Below are 19,050 nucleotides of genomic sequence, written 5' to 3' on the forward strand. Positions count from 1 at the left end.
TCACATGGCCACCACTAGGGGACCATGGTGTTTTTATTCTGCAGTTCAAGGCCAGTTGATGGCTACCCATACCCAGAGAAAGCTTGAGAGCTCTGCAGTATAACATTTGACCCCTCTTACCTGTGCTTTTTTTTTTTTTTTTTAACCTAAACATATTGAGGTAGCTTTAGTAGTTTAACTTTTACTTTTCCCTTATTAGTAAAATAATGTCCAAGGAGGAAGTAAGTTTAAAGAAATAAAAGCTTCAAAGTGAAAGTACACTTGTCGCTACCTGACTATTATAAGATCCCTTAATGTAGATATTTGCTTTTTAACTGTATTAACTTTAATGAGAAAAAGCCTTCTTTTGTGTCATTTTTTTTTTGGCCACATGACTCATACTATTATTCTCAAAAGTGGAACATGCAAACTATAAGTTCCTTTGCAGTTCTTTTGCTTTATGTTTCTTTGTCCCTGAATGTCTAGCAGCTCACTCATAACCATATCAGATTTTATTCTTTTGGGTCAAAGGCTGTTTCAAGACTTGTAGAGCAAAGAGGAGGTCTGCTGTGATCTTCAGAGTAAATTACAGAGGTGGGAAATCATTCAGAGCATAATGACAATATCTAGGATCTTAGAAGAAATTTTTAAAGACAGAATCATAAGTTCAATATGTCACTAATTTAAAGAAATTATAGTATCTAAGATAACTTTGGCTCTGATATTTTGAAACACAGTTGAAAAAGACATTAAACAATTTCTGTATTCATTGGTGTCAGACTCTGCCTCCTCTGGATTGATCTTGAGTAAATACTCACTGAACAGAGTAGCCACAAGAAATTTCCTGTATAGATCCAGACACAAAGGGTAAAATTTAAAAAACAGCCTGTGATTCAGGAGACTTATTATCTCACTCCCTCAGAGTCTCTCTCTTCTAATAAAGGTGCCTCCATTTAATCATGTGCCTTCTTAAGAGGAAAAAGATACTTTTTTCTTATAAACATTTAAAACCACCAAACCAAACAGGACATGTTTTGAATAAGTTACTTAGGTTTTCCCACAGGTAACAGTGAACATTCTATTGGAGAGCATGATTGACCTTCATGATACTGCCTTTAAAAGTTTAGGGTACTCTACATAGCTTTAACTCCCTTTAATCTTTTCTGAATCATTTCCCCCCCAAAAAAAACATTTATTCAATACCAGCTATGTGCTGGGTGCTGTGCTGAGATTGGATCCAAGAATGAAACCTGTGGAGGAAATTAGTTTGGCTGCTGCTCCGGTTGACATTATCACTGGCTTTGCATCATCAATGAATCCAGTGGAGGCCTTCCAGCTTTGAGGAGGGCTGTGGCTATTCCATTCCTTAAAAAGTTCTAATGGTTTAAGGTTAAGAAGTAATTGAGCATCTATGAAACATTACCATGTTGAAGCCAACAGTGACCCATAGAAGCCCATACCTGGAGATGACTGTAATCTACTTAATGCTCATTTCAAAACCCATTTCATTTTTTCCTTCTACCTTTGGGAGTGTGTCTTTTTTTTTTTTAATTAATTTATTTTATTCACTTATTTTTGGCTGCATTGGGTCTTCGTTGCTGTGCGCAGGCTGTTCTCTAGTTGCGGCCAGTGGGGGCTACTCTTCATTGCGGCGTGCGGGCTTCTCATTGTGGTGGCTTCTCTTGTTGCGAAGCACAGGCTCGAGGAGCGTGGGCTTCAGTAGTTGTAGCACGCGAGCTCAGTAGTTGTGGCTCACGGGCTCTAGAGCGCAGGCTCAGTATTTGTGGCGCACGGGCATAGTTGCTCTGTGGCATGTGGGATCCTCCCGAACGAGGGCTCGAACCCATGTCCCCTGCATTGGCAGGCAGATTCCCAACCACTGAACCACCAGGGAGGCCTGGGAGTGTGTCTTACTTTTTCTTCTCTCTCATCTTCTTTCTCTTCTCCTTCTCCAAACCATTCTGTTTTCTTATTGTTTCACACCAGTGTTGTAAGCTGTGCCTAGGGTCTGAATCTGGGTCTCTCATGGTACCATGCTAAAATTTTAGTCTCTCCACTAAGTAAGTGGGACTAGTTGTGAGGTGGGATGCAGCTGGGTTATCACAGAGAAAGGCAAAAGTCCATTTCCTAAACATCCAAGAATCCAGTTGGCTAATGTGGTAGGTGATGTGGGCAGAGCTCACACATTCACCAGTACACACACACAGGACGGTTTTGGTCATTAGCATCTCCTAGGGCAACTTTCGGAAAAAAAAATTATGAGAAGGTAACCCTCAAATCTCCGTTGACAAAAGGCAGCAGCAAAGATGTGTATGTGAGGGAGCACTGTCCATAGCCTATTATCTCCTCCTAGTTTTCAGGACTCTACATCCTCTCTTTCACCGTCATCATGGTGGGGTTCATTCTGTACTGCTCCACCCCGACACGCACTGCAGAGCTGGCTGAAAGCAGCATGCCACCAGTCACCAGCATTGGAATCGACAACCTGGGACTGAAGCTTGAGGAGAACCTCCAGGAGGCCCACTCTGCAGTCTTGTAGCTGGAGAAGAAGGCACACACGTACACCTGGGGTTTCCTGGGAAGCTGGAAGCTGTCACCTGGATAAAGCAGAGCCTACTGCCTTGGGATACTTGGAAAATTATCAGACTCAGAGTGAATACTCAGTAACATTGGATTGGATCCAGTGGTTAGATTTTACAAAGGAATACAAAATAATGTATCAAAAATAGAAATTCCAAAATAGGGCAGAAGCCAAGGCCAGAATTGTGTTTCTGTGTGTTTGAGGGCCAATACCTATTAGTGTCAGGGAGACAAGGAGTGGGGCCCACACTGGGGTCTTAGAGGTAGAAGTAGGAAAGCAGGATTGGATAGATACCTGGGTGTGAGCCAGCCTCAGGACAGAGCCTGAAAGCAGGCTGTCCAGGCTGGGCTGGGTAGTCAGGAGGAGGGGCAGCCCAGGATGGTTTTGGAGTAGGTTTCCTCATTTGGAGGCATCTGAGTTTTGTCCTGCTGAGGCAGTTATTATCCTTGTACAAGCCTCGTGGCCTTTAGGCCACTAGGTGAGGTCTGGTGACTGATTGCACATGTTGGGAACATGGGTGGGGCAGTACTTGAGAAATCCTGGGATACAACTGTGAGTACCATAGAAGCCGTAAAGTAGAGTACAGTAAACCTAGGAACCTTCTCCCAATTGTTATTATGCTACTTCTTAGCAAATAATGTGCCATGAGATTTTTATGATACTTCTTCAATACAGAGTATTAATATGTAGCATCATTATGATATCAACTACTAGTATGACACTTTACAAAAACTCTGTATGTAAACTTTTTTAGGTAAAAATATAATAAAGAAATTGAGGGTAAGTGTTCATATTATTAAAAGATTTTGATTTCATGGAAATATATTTACTGTGTGGTTTTTTTGATTACTTAATTCCCCTTGTGGATTTTAAATGACTTAATATATTCAAGATTTCCTCATATCCAACTTTTCAGAATCATGTCTTCTTAAGGCGAAGCAAACCTATCTATTTGGGGCTCTGCCAGAATGGAGGGGAAATCAGAGTAAGCTCCCAGATCATTTGCTGGAATAAACATTTAAAAATTTTGAATTACCTTAATGGGTTTTTTAAAAAACCTTTTTGAGTGAAATAACCTTTCACTTCCTGCAGCCAATTAAAACTGATGTTTGTTTTTCACTCCTTACCATTAACAACTGTCAGTGAATGGAAAAAGATTATGTTAAAATGTTTCGCCTTTTGGGGAAGACTTCCAGTTTGATTAATACACTGATTATTTCTTAAAATATCTTGCTTAATAATAAACTTGTATATATAGGGATAGTGGTGAAGTAGAGAATCTCAGGTGACAATATCCCACATGTCTGTCAAGGCTAAGCTCAAATGTCATCTCTACTATGAAGCCTTTTTTAGGCCATCTGGGCTGGGTCCCCCACCTCCTCTAGGTTCACAGGGCCCTTCCTCGTAGCACTTATTGAATTGAGGTGTTGCTGTTTACCTGCCTCTCCTCATCACGGGTTGAGCTCTTCCAGGTCAACAGCCTTTTAGCATCTTTCTAGTCCTTTGCTCATCTTACTTCTTGAGTGATTATTAAATGAACTTTGTCTTTGGTCTCAGCTCAGAACGTTTAAGGGGAGATTGATCTAAAGTAAGGCCTTTTATGCAGATACATGTCTGTAGGGAGTAAATTATCCTACCCTGCTCTCTTTCTACCCATCACCCTTAATCCTGGTGTTTCCCCTTGCTTGCTCCCTTTGGAAAGGGGCAGAGGAGTTCCAATCTGGGCATCCCAAATTAAAACTCAGAATAATGTTCCAAAGAAGCAATGCTATGAATGACATTCAGCAACTAAATAATAGTACTGCAAGGCTGTGCAAGGTTTAAGGAAGTTGTGAAGACTGTCAGTTTAACCAGCCTGCATAATACCACTTTCATGGAATATATGTTTTCAAACATCTGGCTTACACACAAGCTTCTTTTTTATTTATTTATTTATTTATTTGTTTATTTATTTATTTATTTATTTATTTATTTTTGGCTGCATTGGGTCTTTGTTGCTGCGCACGGGCTTTCCTCTAGTTGCGGCGAGTGGGAGCCACTCTTCGTTGCGGTGCACAGGCTTCTCACTGCGGTGGCTTCTCTTGTTGAGGAGCACGGGCTCTAGGTGTGTGGGCTTCAGTAGTTGTGGTGCACGGGCTCAGTAGTTGTGGCTCACAGGCTCTAGAGCACAGGCTCAGTAGTTGTGGCGCACGGACTTAGTTGCTCCGTGGAATATGGGTTCCCGGACCAGGGCTCAAACACATGTCCCCTGCATTGGCAGGTGGATCCTTAACCACTGGCCACCAGGGAAGCCTGACACACAAGCTTTTGAAACACAACACGTTCTTAAGTTGAAAACCTCCTATAAATTCTTTCTCAGCCTATTAGAGCAATATTGATTTTTCTATATTTTTTGTAGATATTCGTGCCATTAAAAAAAAATCCTGCTGAATAATATAATAGAGTTGCTAGGTCATTCCCTAGTGTTGTATAGGGGTAATAAATTGTGCAATTGGACTGTGGTAACACTGTAAGAAGAGAGGGCTTTGCTGGAGCCATTTTTGTTATTTGCATTTTGAATCTAGGTTCTCTTTTGTGGATGAGTAGTTAACATTTCTCATCTTTCTGATACCAGTGTCTCACAGAGAATTGGTATGTAAGATCAGTATTTCCAGCAGGTGGCGCTTTAACAATTATAAAAGAGACCTGTGACATAATCTTTCATTTTGTAGTGCCTCCATAACGTTCTGTTAAATCAAAGTGTTTTGTTTTAAAAGAGGGTATTATGATGACTGTCCTCAGCAGGGATTGCCTTTGATTAACTGTTGAAGAATGCAGGTGCCAGAAAAGTTGAAATATCCTTTGCAGGTCATAGTTTGGTGGCTAAAGTGAATACAGGATCCAGGATTCCCTTCAGTTTAGTCGGCGGCCTGAAGTTCCCACTGCTTCTTGAAACTGAGTTCTGAGGGGGCCGTAGTCCCTGTGGAATGCACCTCCAATGAGAGGAACTGGGAAGATTTTCCTGTAAAAACTAGCTTGATGGTGCAGTTTTCTCTGCGGCTCTGGAGCCTGCCCTTTTAAGAAGCTGTCGACATGCATCTCTGTGACGTCTTCTATATGCCTAGTCACGATTCTCTTTTCTGTCATTATTATGGTGATGTACCATTTTCATCCACATTTAATCACTTAGTATCTGGATATATCCTCAGCCCTCAAAAGATACCAATAAATCAGGGAAATTCAGCAAATAGCCACTTAGCTTATTAAAAGACAAGAGATTTATGAGGACATTAGGTAATGCTGAACATGCAGTTCTTCAATAGTATTTTTTTTTTCAATAGTATTTTTATAAAGAGTGTTTTGAGAAGTCTGGCTATATATATGTGGAATATCGAGAGGAGTAAAGCCTCTTTAGGATAGCAAAATTTTACCTGTAGGATTTAATGTCCCAAAGTTTCTTCCCCCAATGCTTTCTTCATACACTTTATTCCTGGTTTAAATATTGCCCTCTTTAGCAATCTTAAAGTGCAGACACTTCTGGAGAAGAAAATTGGAAAGGGGAGAGAAATGATACGAATAAAAAACATGGGCCATTTGAACAATTATTGGCTCCAACTTACCATAACAAGCATTCAGATGGTGCCATATAATCATCACTCAATGAGCTATTCTTCACAGCCTGCCCAATGGGGAGGCCAGACTCTATATACCAGGTGAGATGTAGAGGACTTGCAGTGCTAGTAGCCGGAGCTTGGAGTCCCACTTTCGTTGACCTCAGATGTTGCCTTCTTTCTGCTTGGTGACAGTGCTTTTCCACTTTTCCCTGAGTGTTTCACATTCTTTCAGATTCATATTCTGACTTTGGTCTTGTGGTCCCATGTGGGACCTTATCCACCTTGGTCTTCATAAAAAGTCCAGTACAGGTACCTTTACATGATAGGACACACACAGACACACACACCACCATCTCCAACTCCTACGTAGACCACTCCCCCCAACATCTTATTTTTCCAGAAATTGCAGTTGTTGATAAGATTGATTGCAGCAGTTTCAGGGAATCTGCCCTCACCCCTGACACACATCCAGAGACATTTCTGTAGAACTTCAGTTTCCTAGTCCAGCTGTTGGATTAAGTGTACAGGCATACCCCATTTTATTGTACTTGCTTTATTGTGTTTTGCTGATATCATGTTTTTTTACAAGTTGAAGGTTTGTGGCAACCCTGCATTGAGCAAGTATATTAGCACCATTTTTTCCAACAGCATTTGCTTACTTCATGTTTCTGTGTCACATTTTGGTAATTCTCACGATATTTCAATTTTTTTGTTATTATATATTTGTCATGGTGATCTGTGATCAGTGATCTTTGGTATTACTGTTGTAATTGTTTCAGGTGCCATGAACTGTGCCCATATAAGATAGTGAATTTAATTGATAAATGTTGTGAGTATTCTGACTATTCCACCAACCAGCCATTCTCCTGTCTCTCTCCCTAAGCCTCACTATTCCCTGAGACACAATAATATTGAAATTTGGTCTATTAATAACCCTACAGTGGCCTCTAAGTGTTCAAGCGAAAGGAAGAGTCACGTGTCTCTCACTTTAAATCAAAAGCTAGAAATGATTAAGCTTAGTGAGGAAGGCATGTTGAAAGCTGAAAAAACTAGGCTTCTTGAGCCAAACAGCCCAGTCATGACTGCAGAGGAAAAGTTCTTGAAGGAAATTATGTGCTACTCCAGTGAACACATGAATGATAAAAAAGCGAAACAGCCTTATTGCTGATATGCCGAAAATTTTGGTGGCCTGGATAGATCAAACCAGTTACAACATTCCCTTAAACCAAAGACCAATCCAGAGCAAAGCCCTAACTCTCTTCAATTCTGTGAAGGCTGATACAGGTTAGGAAGCTGCAGAAGAAAAGTTTGCAGTTGACAGAGGTTGGTTCATGAGGTTTAAGACAAGAAGCCATCTCCATAACATGAAAGTGCAAGGTGACTCAGTAAGTGCTGATGTAGAAGCTGCAGCAAGTTATCCAAAAGATTAGCTAAGATAATTCATGAATGTGGCTCCTCTAAACAGATTTTCAATGTAGATGAAAGAACCTTCTGCTGGAAGAAGATGCCATCTAGGACTTTCCATAGCTAGAGAGGAGAAATCATTGCCTGGCTTCAAAGCTTCAAAGGACAGGCTGACTCTCTTATTAGAGGTCTTTTTGAAACAAGTTTTACTGTGGGTAAAATGCTATCAAACAGCATTGCATGCTACAGAGAAATCATTCATGAAAGTAAGAGTAAAGTGATGCAGCAAACTTCATTGTTGCCTTATATTAAGAAATTGCCATGGCCACCCCAAACTTTAGCAACCACCACCCTGATCAGTTGGCAGCCATCAACACTGAGGCAAGACCCTCCACCAGCAAATAGATTAAGACTTGCTGAAGCCTCTGATGATGCTTAGCACTTTTTAGCAATAAAGTACTTTAAAATTAAGCTATATACATTGTTTTCTTAGATACAATACTATTGCATACTTAACTGACTACATGTAACTTTTATATGCACTGGGAAACCAGAAAAAATTGTGTGACTTGCTTTATTGTGATATTTGCTCTATTGCAGAGGACTGGAATCAAATCCGTAATATCCCCAAGATATGCCTGTATATAGTGACTTTACTTGGATACAGTTGGTATACAAAATTTATTTGGTCTCCCATCAATTTAGAGCATTCAGTAGGAGGGGGAGGGTCAAGTCTTAATACCTGATCTGATAACTAAAGTGTGAGACATGCCAGAGCAGGGGGATTTGGCTTAGTTGAGAGCTAAATTTGGCTGGTGAGCACAGTCCTGAGAACTCTTTGGTCATGATGTAGAAACATGGTTCAAGTCCACATCTCCTTGTGGAGAGCAGTGCAGGAGGAATCTAGGCTAGGCCAAAGGACACTGTCTGGGAGATCTATTTGCAGAGAGCAGGGAACTCTCAAATTGCCTGGAGTTCAGTGACCACATGCTAATCCTTTAGAGGAAGGCTGGCTAGATTATGGGAGGACACTCACATAGACCCCCCAAACAGGGATGCAGGGGGCAGGGAGAAGAAACTGGGGAAGGTGTGAGTCCTAGGCCCCTGGTACTAGGATGAGTTCAAGAAAAGTAACTGGGGGCATCATCAAAGACAGACAAATCAATTTGGCCCTCAAATAGGCCTGTGGCCTTAGAATGTTCTTTAACCTTCTAACATGTACATTTCTCCAGCTGACTATCCTACCATTAAGCTCAGTAAGTTGAACTGAAGCACATCATGGTTTCTGTCCCCTTCACTTCATCATCTGCCTCACCTTTTAACGTAGCAAGTGGAGAAATGTCCCTTTTAGAAGGTTAAAGAACATTCTAAGGCCACAGGCCTATTTGGGGACCAATTTATAACAATTAAAAACAATACCTTTCAATTTGGTTATCCTTTTAATATTCTTCCCTCGTTACTAATTTTGCTGTTTCAACAGTGATAGATAATGCAGTTGGGAATAATTCATGTGTTTTCAACTGAGTGGGACAAGAGAGGAAGGGCTCCGAGTGCTCCGAGAAGGGAGAGAACCCTGTGGATTCCATCTACTAGGAGGAGGAGATGGACTTGAGCTGAAGCTTGGATAATGAAGTAAGCGTTAAGTACAAAAAGAAGAAGTGGAAGAAGTACTTGCCCCTAATATAATTAAATAATTATTATTTAGATACATGGAGAATTATGAGCTTTAAGCATTGACACTCAAGAACAACCATTTGACAGTACTTGATTTGGTAGCATTCAAGCCTGCCAGAGAGTGTTTTTAGTCCTTGGGAATTTGAAAATAAGTTCTGAGCTTCAGTTTTTGGCTGCTTCCCAGACACAGGCCTTCTACCCAGGGAACTATTAGAAATGCCAGCCAGAATAGTTAATGTGCTGCTATATTAAACCCTGAGAGAGATGGAGTTCTTCATCTACAGCTTAAAAAAACCATTAACCAAAAAGCAACCAAACCAAAAAACTCCTGGGTGAATTGGAGTTCACAAATAGATTGGCAAACCTGACCAGAGAGCTCTTCTGGAGGAAACCATCAGCCTTGGGATCACAAAGCAGCTGGCATAGTGATTGTGAGCACAGCTGGGTACAATCCTGGCTCTTCCTATTGCTGAGTGAGCCTCAGGCAAGTGATTTCATTTGTGTCTCTGTTTTCTCATCTGAAAATGTGAAGATTAGGTGAGAGAATGCACGTCAAGTGCTGAGCACATGAGGTACTGCCCCTCTGGCAATGTTTGGGGCCCACTGTCCTCTGAGGGGACTGGTTCTGCCTACCTGGGCTTGCAGTCACTCTCTTCATACACTGGCTATTTCAAGTTTCATAATCTCACTACCTTCTTTGTTATCTTAAGACACCCAGCTGTTTCTGCTGTTGACAGTAAAGGAGGAAGATCCAAAAATAAAGGAAGTGCAAAGTAACTTGTCATTATTAATGTCACAAATATAAACTGCTCCATAAAATGGGGGCACAGTTATGTCTCATTTATTTTACTAATGAATTATTCTAGAACTCATAACCCTATTAGTAAGAAGTTCTCTTTTTAGGGGCTCTCCCCATTCCCTGAATTACCTGAAAACACAGGGGCTTCAGCAATTCCAAATGGTTGAGGGGTGCTTTCATTCAACTTTTGTACCGGGTAGGCTAGACTGCTTATCCTGCATTTCTATTCCAAATTGTCCTGATGGTAGATCCTTTGCAATGTGGCACTTCATGCACTCCATCAACCAACTTTTCTTTTGTCAAATTGTTTGTCATTGATAATTTACTCTAAATGCCATGATTTTAGCAATTGACCCTCAGTTTGTTTTTTGGTTTTGGAGGAGTTGAAAGCCCTCCAAGTCCATATTCAGTGGTCTCCAGACTGACAGGCAAATGGAAAATATCGCCAGGTATAGGAAGTATTCTTCTATTACTATATCTCCTACCAACACAGCAAATGATTCACCTATCAAATGTGTAGCACAAGCAACTGCTTTCCTCCATTCAGAATGTCCTACTGTATTTCTGTTACTTCTCTACCTTCAAGAAGTCTAAGGACCAGTTCAAGAAGTTTTCTTGTAAGTATCTGACCTCAGATACAACTGTTCAAGTGGCATATGTACCAGGTCTCCCCCATTACTTACATACTTCCCTACTGTGCTAACTAAAATGTGGGGTACTACTACCTGGGGCCCTTTGAGATAAGAGATTGTCAGTCCAGTGGCCTTCCATTAACAAGAATGCTTACTGCAGCTTTAATCATAATAGAAAAATGTTGGAAACAATTGATCCATCAACAGGAGAAAAGATTCATAAATTTTGGTATATTTGCAAATGTACTACCACTCAGAAATAAAATAGTATACACTACTGATAAATATAATAACATGAATAAAAAATATTATATGAGTGAAAGAAGTCAGTAACAAAAGAGTACATATTGTATGATTCCATTTATATGAAGTTCAAAAGCTAATTTATGGGAATAGAAATTGGAACGGTGGCTGCCTCAAGGCAGCACAAGGGTTATTGGAAGGGGCATGAAGGAACTTTCTAGGATAACGGAAATACTCTACATCTTGCCAGGGAGTATTGATTACCTGGTTGTCTAATAGTCTTTTTTTTTTTTTTTAACATCTTTATTGGAGTATAATTGTTTTACAATGGTGTGTTAGTTTCTGCTTCATAACAAAGTGAATCAGCTATACATATATATATATACCCATATCCCCTCCCTCTTGCGTCTCCCTCCCACCCTCCCTATCCCAACCCTGTAGGTGGTCACAAAGCACCGAGCTGATCTCCCTGTGCTATGTGGCTGCTTCCCACTAGCTATCTATTTACATTTAGTAGTATATATAAGCCCATGCCACTCTCTCACTTCGTCCCAGCTTCCCCTTCCCCCTCCCCGTGTCCTCAAGTCCATTCTCTACATCTGCGTCTTTATTCCTGTCCTGCCCCTAGGTTCTTCAGAAGGATTTTTTTTGTTTTAGATTTTTTTGTTGTTTTAGATTCCATATATATATGTGTTAGCATACGGTATTTGTTTTTCTCTTTCTGACTTACTTCACTCTGTATGACAGACTCTAGGTCCATCCACCTCACTGCAAATAACTCAATTTTGTTTCTTTTTATGGCTGAGTAATATTTCATTGTATATATGTGCCACATCTTCTTTATCCATTCATCTGTGATGGACACTTAGGTTGCTTCCATGTCCTGGCTATTGTAAATAGAGCTGCAATGAACATTGTGGTACATGACTCTTTTTGAATTAATGGTTTTCTCAGGGTATATGCCCAGTAGTGGGATTGCTGTGTCATATGGTAGTTCTATTTTTAGTAGTTTTTTAAGGAACCTCCATACTGTTCTCCATAGTGGCTGTATCAATTTACATTCCCACCAACAGTGCAAGAGGGTTCCCCTTTCTCCACATCCTCTCCAGCATTTATTGTTTGTAGATTTTTTGATGATGGCCATTCTGACTTGTGTGAGGTGGTACCTCATTGTAGTTTTGATTTGCATTTCTCTAATAATAAGTGATGTTGAGTATCCTTTCATGTGTCTGTTGGCAATCTGTATATCTTCTTTGGAGAAATGTCTATTTAGCTCTTTTGCCCATTTTTGGATTGGGTTCTTTGTTTTTTTGGTATTGAGCTGCATGAGCTGCTTGTAAATCTTGGAGATTAATCCTTTGTCAGTTGCTTCATTTGCAAATATTTTCTCCCATTCTGAGGGTTGTCTTTTCGTCTTGTTTATGGTTTCCTTTGCTGTGCAAAAGCTTTTAAGTTTCATTAGGTCCCATTTGTTTATTTGTGTTCTTATTTTCATTTCTCTAGGAGCTGGGTCAAAAAGGATCTTGCTGTGATTTATGTCATAGAGTGTTCTGCCTATGTTTTCCTCTAAGAGTTTGATAGTGTCTGGCCTTACATTTAGGTCTTTAATCCATTTTGAGTTTATTTTTGTGTATGGTGTTAGGGAGTGTTCTAATTTCATTCTTTTACATGTAACTGTCCAGTTTTCCCAGCACCACTTATTGAAGAGGCTGTCTTTTCTCCATTGTATATTCTCGCCTCCTTTGTCAAAGATAAGGTGACCATCTGTGCGTGGGTTTATCTCTGGGCTTTCTATCCTGTTCCATTGATCTATATTTCTGGTTTTGTGCCAGTACCATACTATCTTGATTACTGTAGCTTTGCAGTATAGTCTGAAGTCCAGGAGCCTGATTCCTCCAGCTGTTTTTCTTTCTCAGGATTGCTTTGGCTATCTGGGGTCTTTTGTGTTTCCATACAAATTGTGAAATGTTTTGTTCTACTTCTGTGAAAAATGCCATTGGTAGTTTGATAAGGATTGCATTGAATCTGTAGATTGCTTTGGGGAGTATAGTCATTTTCACAATGTTGATTCTTCCAATCCAAGAACATGGTATATCTCTCCACCTGTTTGTATCATCTTTAATTTCTTTCATCAGTGCCTTATAGTTTTCTGCATACAGGTCTTTTGTCTCCTTAGGTAGGTTTATTCCTAGGTATTTTATTCTTTTTGTTGCAGTGGTAAATGGGAGTGTTTCCTTAATTTCTCTTTCAGATTTTTCATCGTTAGTGTATAAGTATGCAAGAGATTTCTGTGCATGAATTTTGCATCCTGCTACTTTACCAAATCTTTAGGATGCAAACAGTGACAGTTTTACTCTTCTTTTCCGATTTGGATTCCTTTTATTTCTTTTTCTTCTCTGATTGCCATGGTTAAACTTTCAAAACTATGTTGAATACTAGTGGTGAGAGTGGACAACCTTGTCTTGTTCCTGATCTTAGAGGAAATGGTTTCAGGTTTTCACCGTTGAGAACGATGTTGGCTGTGGGTTTGTCATATATGGCCTCTATTATGTTGAGGTAGGTTCCCTCTATGACCACTTTCTGGAGAGTTTTTATCAAAAATGGGTGTTGAATTTTGTCAAAAGCTTTTTCTGCATCTATTGAGATTATCATATGGTTTTTATCATTCAATTTGTTAATATGGTGTATCACATTGATTGATTTGCGTATATTGAAGAATCCTTGCATTCCTGGGCTAAACCCCACTTGATCATGGTGTATGATCCGTTTAATGTGCTGTTGGATTCTGCTTGCTAGTATTTTGTTGAGGATATTTGTATCTATGTTCATCAGTGATATTGGTCTGTAGTTTTTTTTCTTTGTGACATCTTTGGTTTTGGTATCAGGGTGATGGAGGCCTTGTAGAATGAGTTTGGGAGTGTTCCTCCCTCTGCTATATTTTGGAAAAGTTTGAGAAGGATAGGTGTTAGCTCTTCTCTAAGTGTTTGATAGAATTCGCCTGTGAAGCCATCTGGTCCTGGGCTTTAGTTTGTCAGAAGATTTTTAATCACAGTCTCAATTTCAGTGCTTGTGATTGGTCTGTTCATATTTTCTATTTCTTCCTGGTTCAGTCTTGGAAGGTACTTTTCTAAGAATTTGTCCATTTTTTCCAGGTTGTCCATTTTATTGGCATATAGTTGCCTGTAGTAATCTCTCCTGATCCTTTGTATTTCTGCAGTGCCAGTTGTTACTTCTCCTTTTTCATTTCTAATTCTATTGAGTTGAGTCTACTCCCTTTTTTTCTTGATGAGTCTGGCTAATGGTTTATCAATTTTGTTTAACTTCTCAAAGAACCAGCTTTTAGTTTTATTGATCTTTGCTATTGTTTCCTTCATTTCTTTTTCATTTATTTCTGATCTGGTCTTTATGATTTCTTTCCTTCTGCTAACTTTGGGGTATGTTTTCTTCTTTTTTTCTAATTGCTTAAGGTGTAAGGTTAGGTTGTTTATTTGAGATTTTTCTTGTTTCTTGAGGTAGGATTGTATTGCTATAAACTTCCCCCTTAGAACTGCTTTTGCTGCACCCCACAGGTTTTGGGTCACTGTGTTTTCATTGTCATTTGTTTCTAGGTATTTTTTGATTTCCTTTTTGATTTCTTCAGTGATCTCTTGGTAATTCAGTAGTGTACTGTTGGCCTCCATGTGTTTGGTTCTTTTACAGTTTTTTTCTTGTAATTGATATCTAGTGTCATATTGTTGTGGTCAGAAAAGATGCTTGATATGATTTCAATTTTCTTATATTTACTGAGGCTTGATTTGTGACCCAAGATATGAACTGTCCTGGAGAATGTTCCATGAGCACTAAGGAAGAAAGTGTATTCTGTTGTTTTTGGATGGAATGTCCTATAAATATCAGTTAAGTCCATTTTGTCACATGTGTCATTTAAAGCTTGTGTTTCCTTATTTATTTTCATTTTTGATGATCTGTCCATTGGTGAAAGTGGGGTGTTAAAGTCCCCTACTGTGATTGTGTTACTGTGCATTTCCCCTTTTATGGTTATTAACATTTGCCTTATGTATTGAGGTACTCCTATGTTGCGTACATAAATACTTACAATTGTTACATCTTCTTCTTGGATTGATCCCTTGATCATTATGTAGTGTCCTTCTTTGTCTCTTGTAATAGTCTTTGTTTTAAAGTCTATTTTTTCTGATATGAGAATTGCTACTCCAGCTTTCTTTTGATTTCCATTTGCATGGAATATCTTTTTCCATCCCCTCACTTTCAGTCTGTATGTGTCCCTAGGTCTGAAGTGGGTCTCTTGTAGACACCATATATATGGGTCTTGTTTTTGTATCCATTCAGCCAGTCTATGTCTTTTGGTTGGAGCATTTAATCCATTTACATTTAAGGTAATTATCGATATGTATGTTCCTATTACCATTTTCTTAGTTATTTTGGGTTTGTTATTGTAGGTCTTTTGCTTCTCTCATGTTTCCTGCCTAGAGAAGTTCCTTTAGCATTTGTTGTAAAGCTGGTTTGGTGGTGCTGAATTCTCTTAGCTTTTGCTTTTCTGTAAAGGTTTTAATTTCTCTGTCAAATCTGAATGAGATCTTCGCTGGGTAGAGTAATCTTGGTTGTAGGTTTTTCCCTTGCATCACTTTAAATATGTCCTGCCACTCCCTTCTGGCTTGCAGAGTTTCTGCTGAAAGATCAGCTGTTAACCTTATGGGGATTCCCTTGTATGTTATTTGTTTTTCCCTTGCTGCTTTTAATATTTTTTCGTGGTATTTAATTTTTGATAGTTTGATTAATATGTGTCTTGACATGTCTGTCCTTGGATTTATCCTGTGTGGGACTCTCTGTGCTTCCTGGACTTGATTGACTATTTCCTTTCCCATATTAGGGAAGTTTTCAACTATAATCTCTTCAAATATTTTCTCAGTCCCTTTCTTTTCCTCTTCTTCTTCTGGGACCCCTGTAATTCGAATGTTGGTGTGTTTAATGTTGTCCCAGAAGGTCTCTAAGACTGTCCTCAATTCTTTTCATTCTTTTTTCTTTCTTCTGCTCTGTGATAGTTATTTCCACTATTTTATCTTCCAGGTCACTTATCTGGTCTTCTACCTCAGTTATTCTGCTATTGATTCCTTCTAGAGAATTTTTAATTTCATTTACTGCGTTGTTCATCATTGTTTGTTTGCTCTTTAATTCTTCTAAAAGTCCTTGTTAAACGTTTCTTGTATTTTCTCCATTCTATTTCCAAGATTTTGGATCATCTTTACTATCATTACTCTGAATTCTTTTACAGGTAGACTGCCTATTTCCTCTTCATTTGTTTGGCCTGGTGGGTTTTTACCTTGCTCCATCATCTGCTGTGTTTCTCTGTCTTCTCATTTTGCTTAACTTACTGTGTTTGGGGTCTCCTTTTCAAAGTCTGCAGGTTCATAGTTCCTGTTGTTTTTGGTGTCTGTCCCTGGTGGCTAAGTGTTGTTCAGTGAGTTGTGTAGCTTCCTGGTGGAGGGGGCTAGTGCCTCTGGTCTGGTGGGTGGGGCTGGATCTTGTTTTTCTGGTGGGCAGGATCGCATCTGGGGGTGTGTTTTGGGGTCTCTGTGACCTTATTATGATTTTAGGCAGCCTCTCTGCTAATGGGTGATGTTGTGTTCCTGTCTTGCTAGTTGTTTGGCATAGGGTGTCCATCACTGTAGCTTGCTGGTCGTTGAGTGGAGCTGGGTCTGAGCATTGAGATGGAGATCTCTGGGAGAGCTTTTGCTGTTTGATATTACGTGGAGCCAGCAGGTCTCTGGTGGATCAATGTCCTGAACTTGGCTCTCTCACCTTAGAGGTACAGGGCTGACACCCGGCTGGAACACCAAGACTGAAAAAAAAAGAAAGAAAGAAGGAGAGAAAGAAAGAGAGAGAGAGAAAGAGAGAGAGGGAGAGAAAGAAAGAAAAGAAAAGAAAATTATTAAAAGAAAAATTAAGAAAAATTATTAAAAATAAAAATATTAAAAAGTAATTCAAAAAAGAAAAAAGAAAAGAAAGAAAGAAAGAAGAGAGCAACCAAACCAAAAAACAAATCCACCCATGATAACAAGCGCTAAAAACTATACTAAAAAAAAAAACCCAAATGGACAGAACGCTTGGACAAATGGTAAAAGCAAAGCTATACAGACAAAATCACACAAAGAAGCGTACATATACACACTCACAAATAGCGAAAAAGGAAAATATATATATATTTATATATAAAAAAGAAAAAGGAAGAGAACAACCAAATCAATAAAGAAATCTACCAATGATAATAAACTCTAAATACTAAACTAAGATAAACATAAAACCAAAACAAATTAGATGCAGAAAGCAAACTCCAAGTCTACAGTTGCTCCCAAAGTCCACTGCCTCACTTTTGGGATGATTCATTCTCTATTTTGGTATCCCACAGATGCAGGGTAAATCAAGTTGATTGTGGAGATTTAATCCGCTGCTCCTGAGGCTGCTGGGAGAAATTTCCCTTTCTCTTCTTTGTTCACACAGCTCCTGGGGTTCAGCTTTGGATTTGGCCCCACCTCTGCATGTAGGTCGCCTGAGGGCATCTGTTCCCACCCAGAAAGGATGGGGTTAAAGGAGCAGCTGATTTGGGGGCTCTGGCTCACTCAGACCGGGGGGAGGGAGGGGTATGGAATATGGGGCAAGCCTGTGACGGCAGAAACCAGCACAATATTGCAATAGCCTGAGGCGTGCTGTGTGTTTTCCTGGGAAAGATGTCCCTGGATCATGGGACCCTAGCAGTGGCGGGCTGCACAGGCTCCCAGGAGGGGAGGTGTGGATAGTGACCTATGCTTGCACAGAGGCTTCTTGGTGGCTGCAGCAGCAGCCTTAGCATTTCATGCCCATCTCTGGTGTCTGCGCTTATAGCTGCGGCTCGTGACCATCTCTGAAGCTCGTTTAGGTGGTGCTCTGAATCCGTTCTCCTCGTGCACCCTGAAACAATGGTCACTGGCCTCTTAGGCAGTTCCAGACATTTTCCCGGGCTCCCTCCTGGCTAGCTGTGGCACACTATCCCCCTGCAGGCTGTGTTCATGCAGCCAACCCCAGTCCTCTCCCTGGGATCTGAACTCCAAAGCCCGAGCCTCAGCTCTCAGCTCCCACCCACCCCGGCAGGTGAGCAGACAAGCCTCTCAGGCTGGTGAGTGCTGGTTGGCACCGATCCTCTGTGCGGGACTCTCTCCACTTTGCCCTCTGCACCCCTGTTGCTGTGCTCTCCTCCGTGGCTCCGAAGCTTCCCCACCACCACCACCCCTGCCCCCCATCTCCACCAGTGAAGGGGTTTCCTAGTGTGTGGAGACTTTTCCTCCTTCACAGTTCCCTCCCAGAGGGGCAGGTCCCGTCCCTATTCTTTTGTCTCTGTTTTTTCTTTTTTCTTTTGCCCTACCCAGGTACGTGGGGAGTTTTCTTGCCTTTTGGGAAGTCTGAGGTCTTCTGCCAGCATTCGGTAGGTGTTCTGTAGGAGTTGTTCCATACGTAGATGTATTTCTGATGTATTTGTGGGGAGGAAGGTGATCTCCACATCTTACTCCTCCACCATCTCGAAGGTCTCTCTCCAATAGTCTTTTTATGGCCATTGATTCCTTCTATTCAAATCTATCTCATCTTGCATTGCTCCTATTCTATATGACCCACCTGGGTTCTACCTTCCACCTTCCAGCTGTGACCTGTCTTGGTACTTCTCAGAAGGGGAAACTGTAGTGGGTTGTGAAGGAAGTGCTGCACAACAAGGATGACACAGACAGTTCCCTGTGGACACTGGTATGGTGGTAAACATCATACAGTCCAGAAGTGTGGCTGTGGGATAGGACCTTCCAACTTTAGAATTCTCCTAGAGGGTTAGGAGCCTCCTGCCAAACAAGTAAGGAAATTTTTGTCTGCTCTTTGTTAGAGGAGAACTTGACACTCCAAATAGCAGCCTCCTTCAAGGACTCATTATTAACTTAATGAAGACAAACTAATATAGGTATAAATTTTTTAAATTATAATGTTAAATAAGTAAAAATCCTAAAGGTCAGTATGCCATGTTAGGCAGAATAATGGCCTCCCAAAGATGTCCAAGTCCTAATCCTTGGAACCCATGGATATGTGACCTTACATAGTAAAAGAAACTTTACAGAT

At 40.3% G+C, this 19,050-nt stretch overlaps 2 protein-coding genes across 3 annotated transcripts in view; both read left to right on the forward strand.

Moving 5' to 3' along the window:
- The window catches only part of SLC35F2 (solute carrier family 35 member F2), a 45,990-nt gene extending 42,691 nt beyond the window's left edge, over positions 1–3,299 (forward strand). The window contains exon 8 of the mRNA XM_068556007.1: positions 2,333–3,299. Coding sequence (XP_068412108.1) covers positions 2,333–2,518 — 186 coding nt within the window. The 3' untranslated portion in view covers positions 2,519–3,299. The remainder of the gene's footprint in view (positions 1–2,332) is intronic.
- The window catches only part of SLN (sarcolipin), a 78,502-nt gene that overhangs the window by 8,381 nt on the left and 51,071 nt on the right, over positions 1–19,050 (forward strand). The gene's annotated exons all lie outside the window — the stretch shown is intronic.

This window comes from Eschrichtius robustus, chromosome 11, assembly GCF_028021215.1.
Source record: "Eschrichtius robustus isolate mEscRob2 chromosome 11, mEscRob2.pri, whole genome shotgun sequence".
NCBI classification, from domain to species: domain Eukaryota; kingdom Metazoa; phylum Chordata; class Mammalia; order Artiodactyla; family Eschrichtiidae; genus Eschrichtius; species Eschrichtius robustus.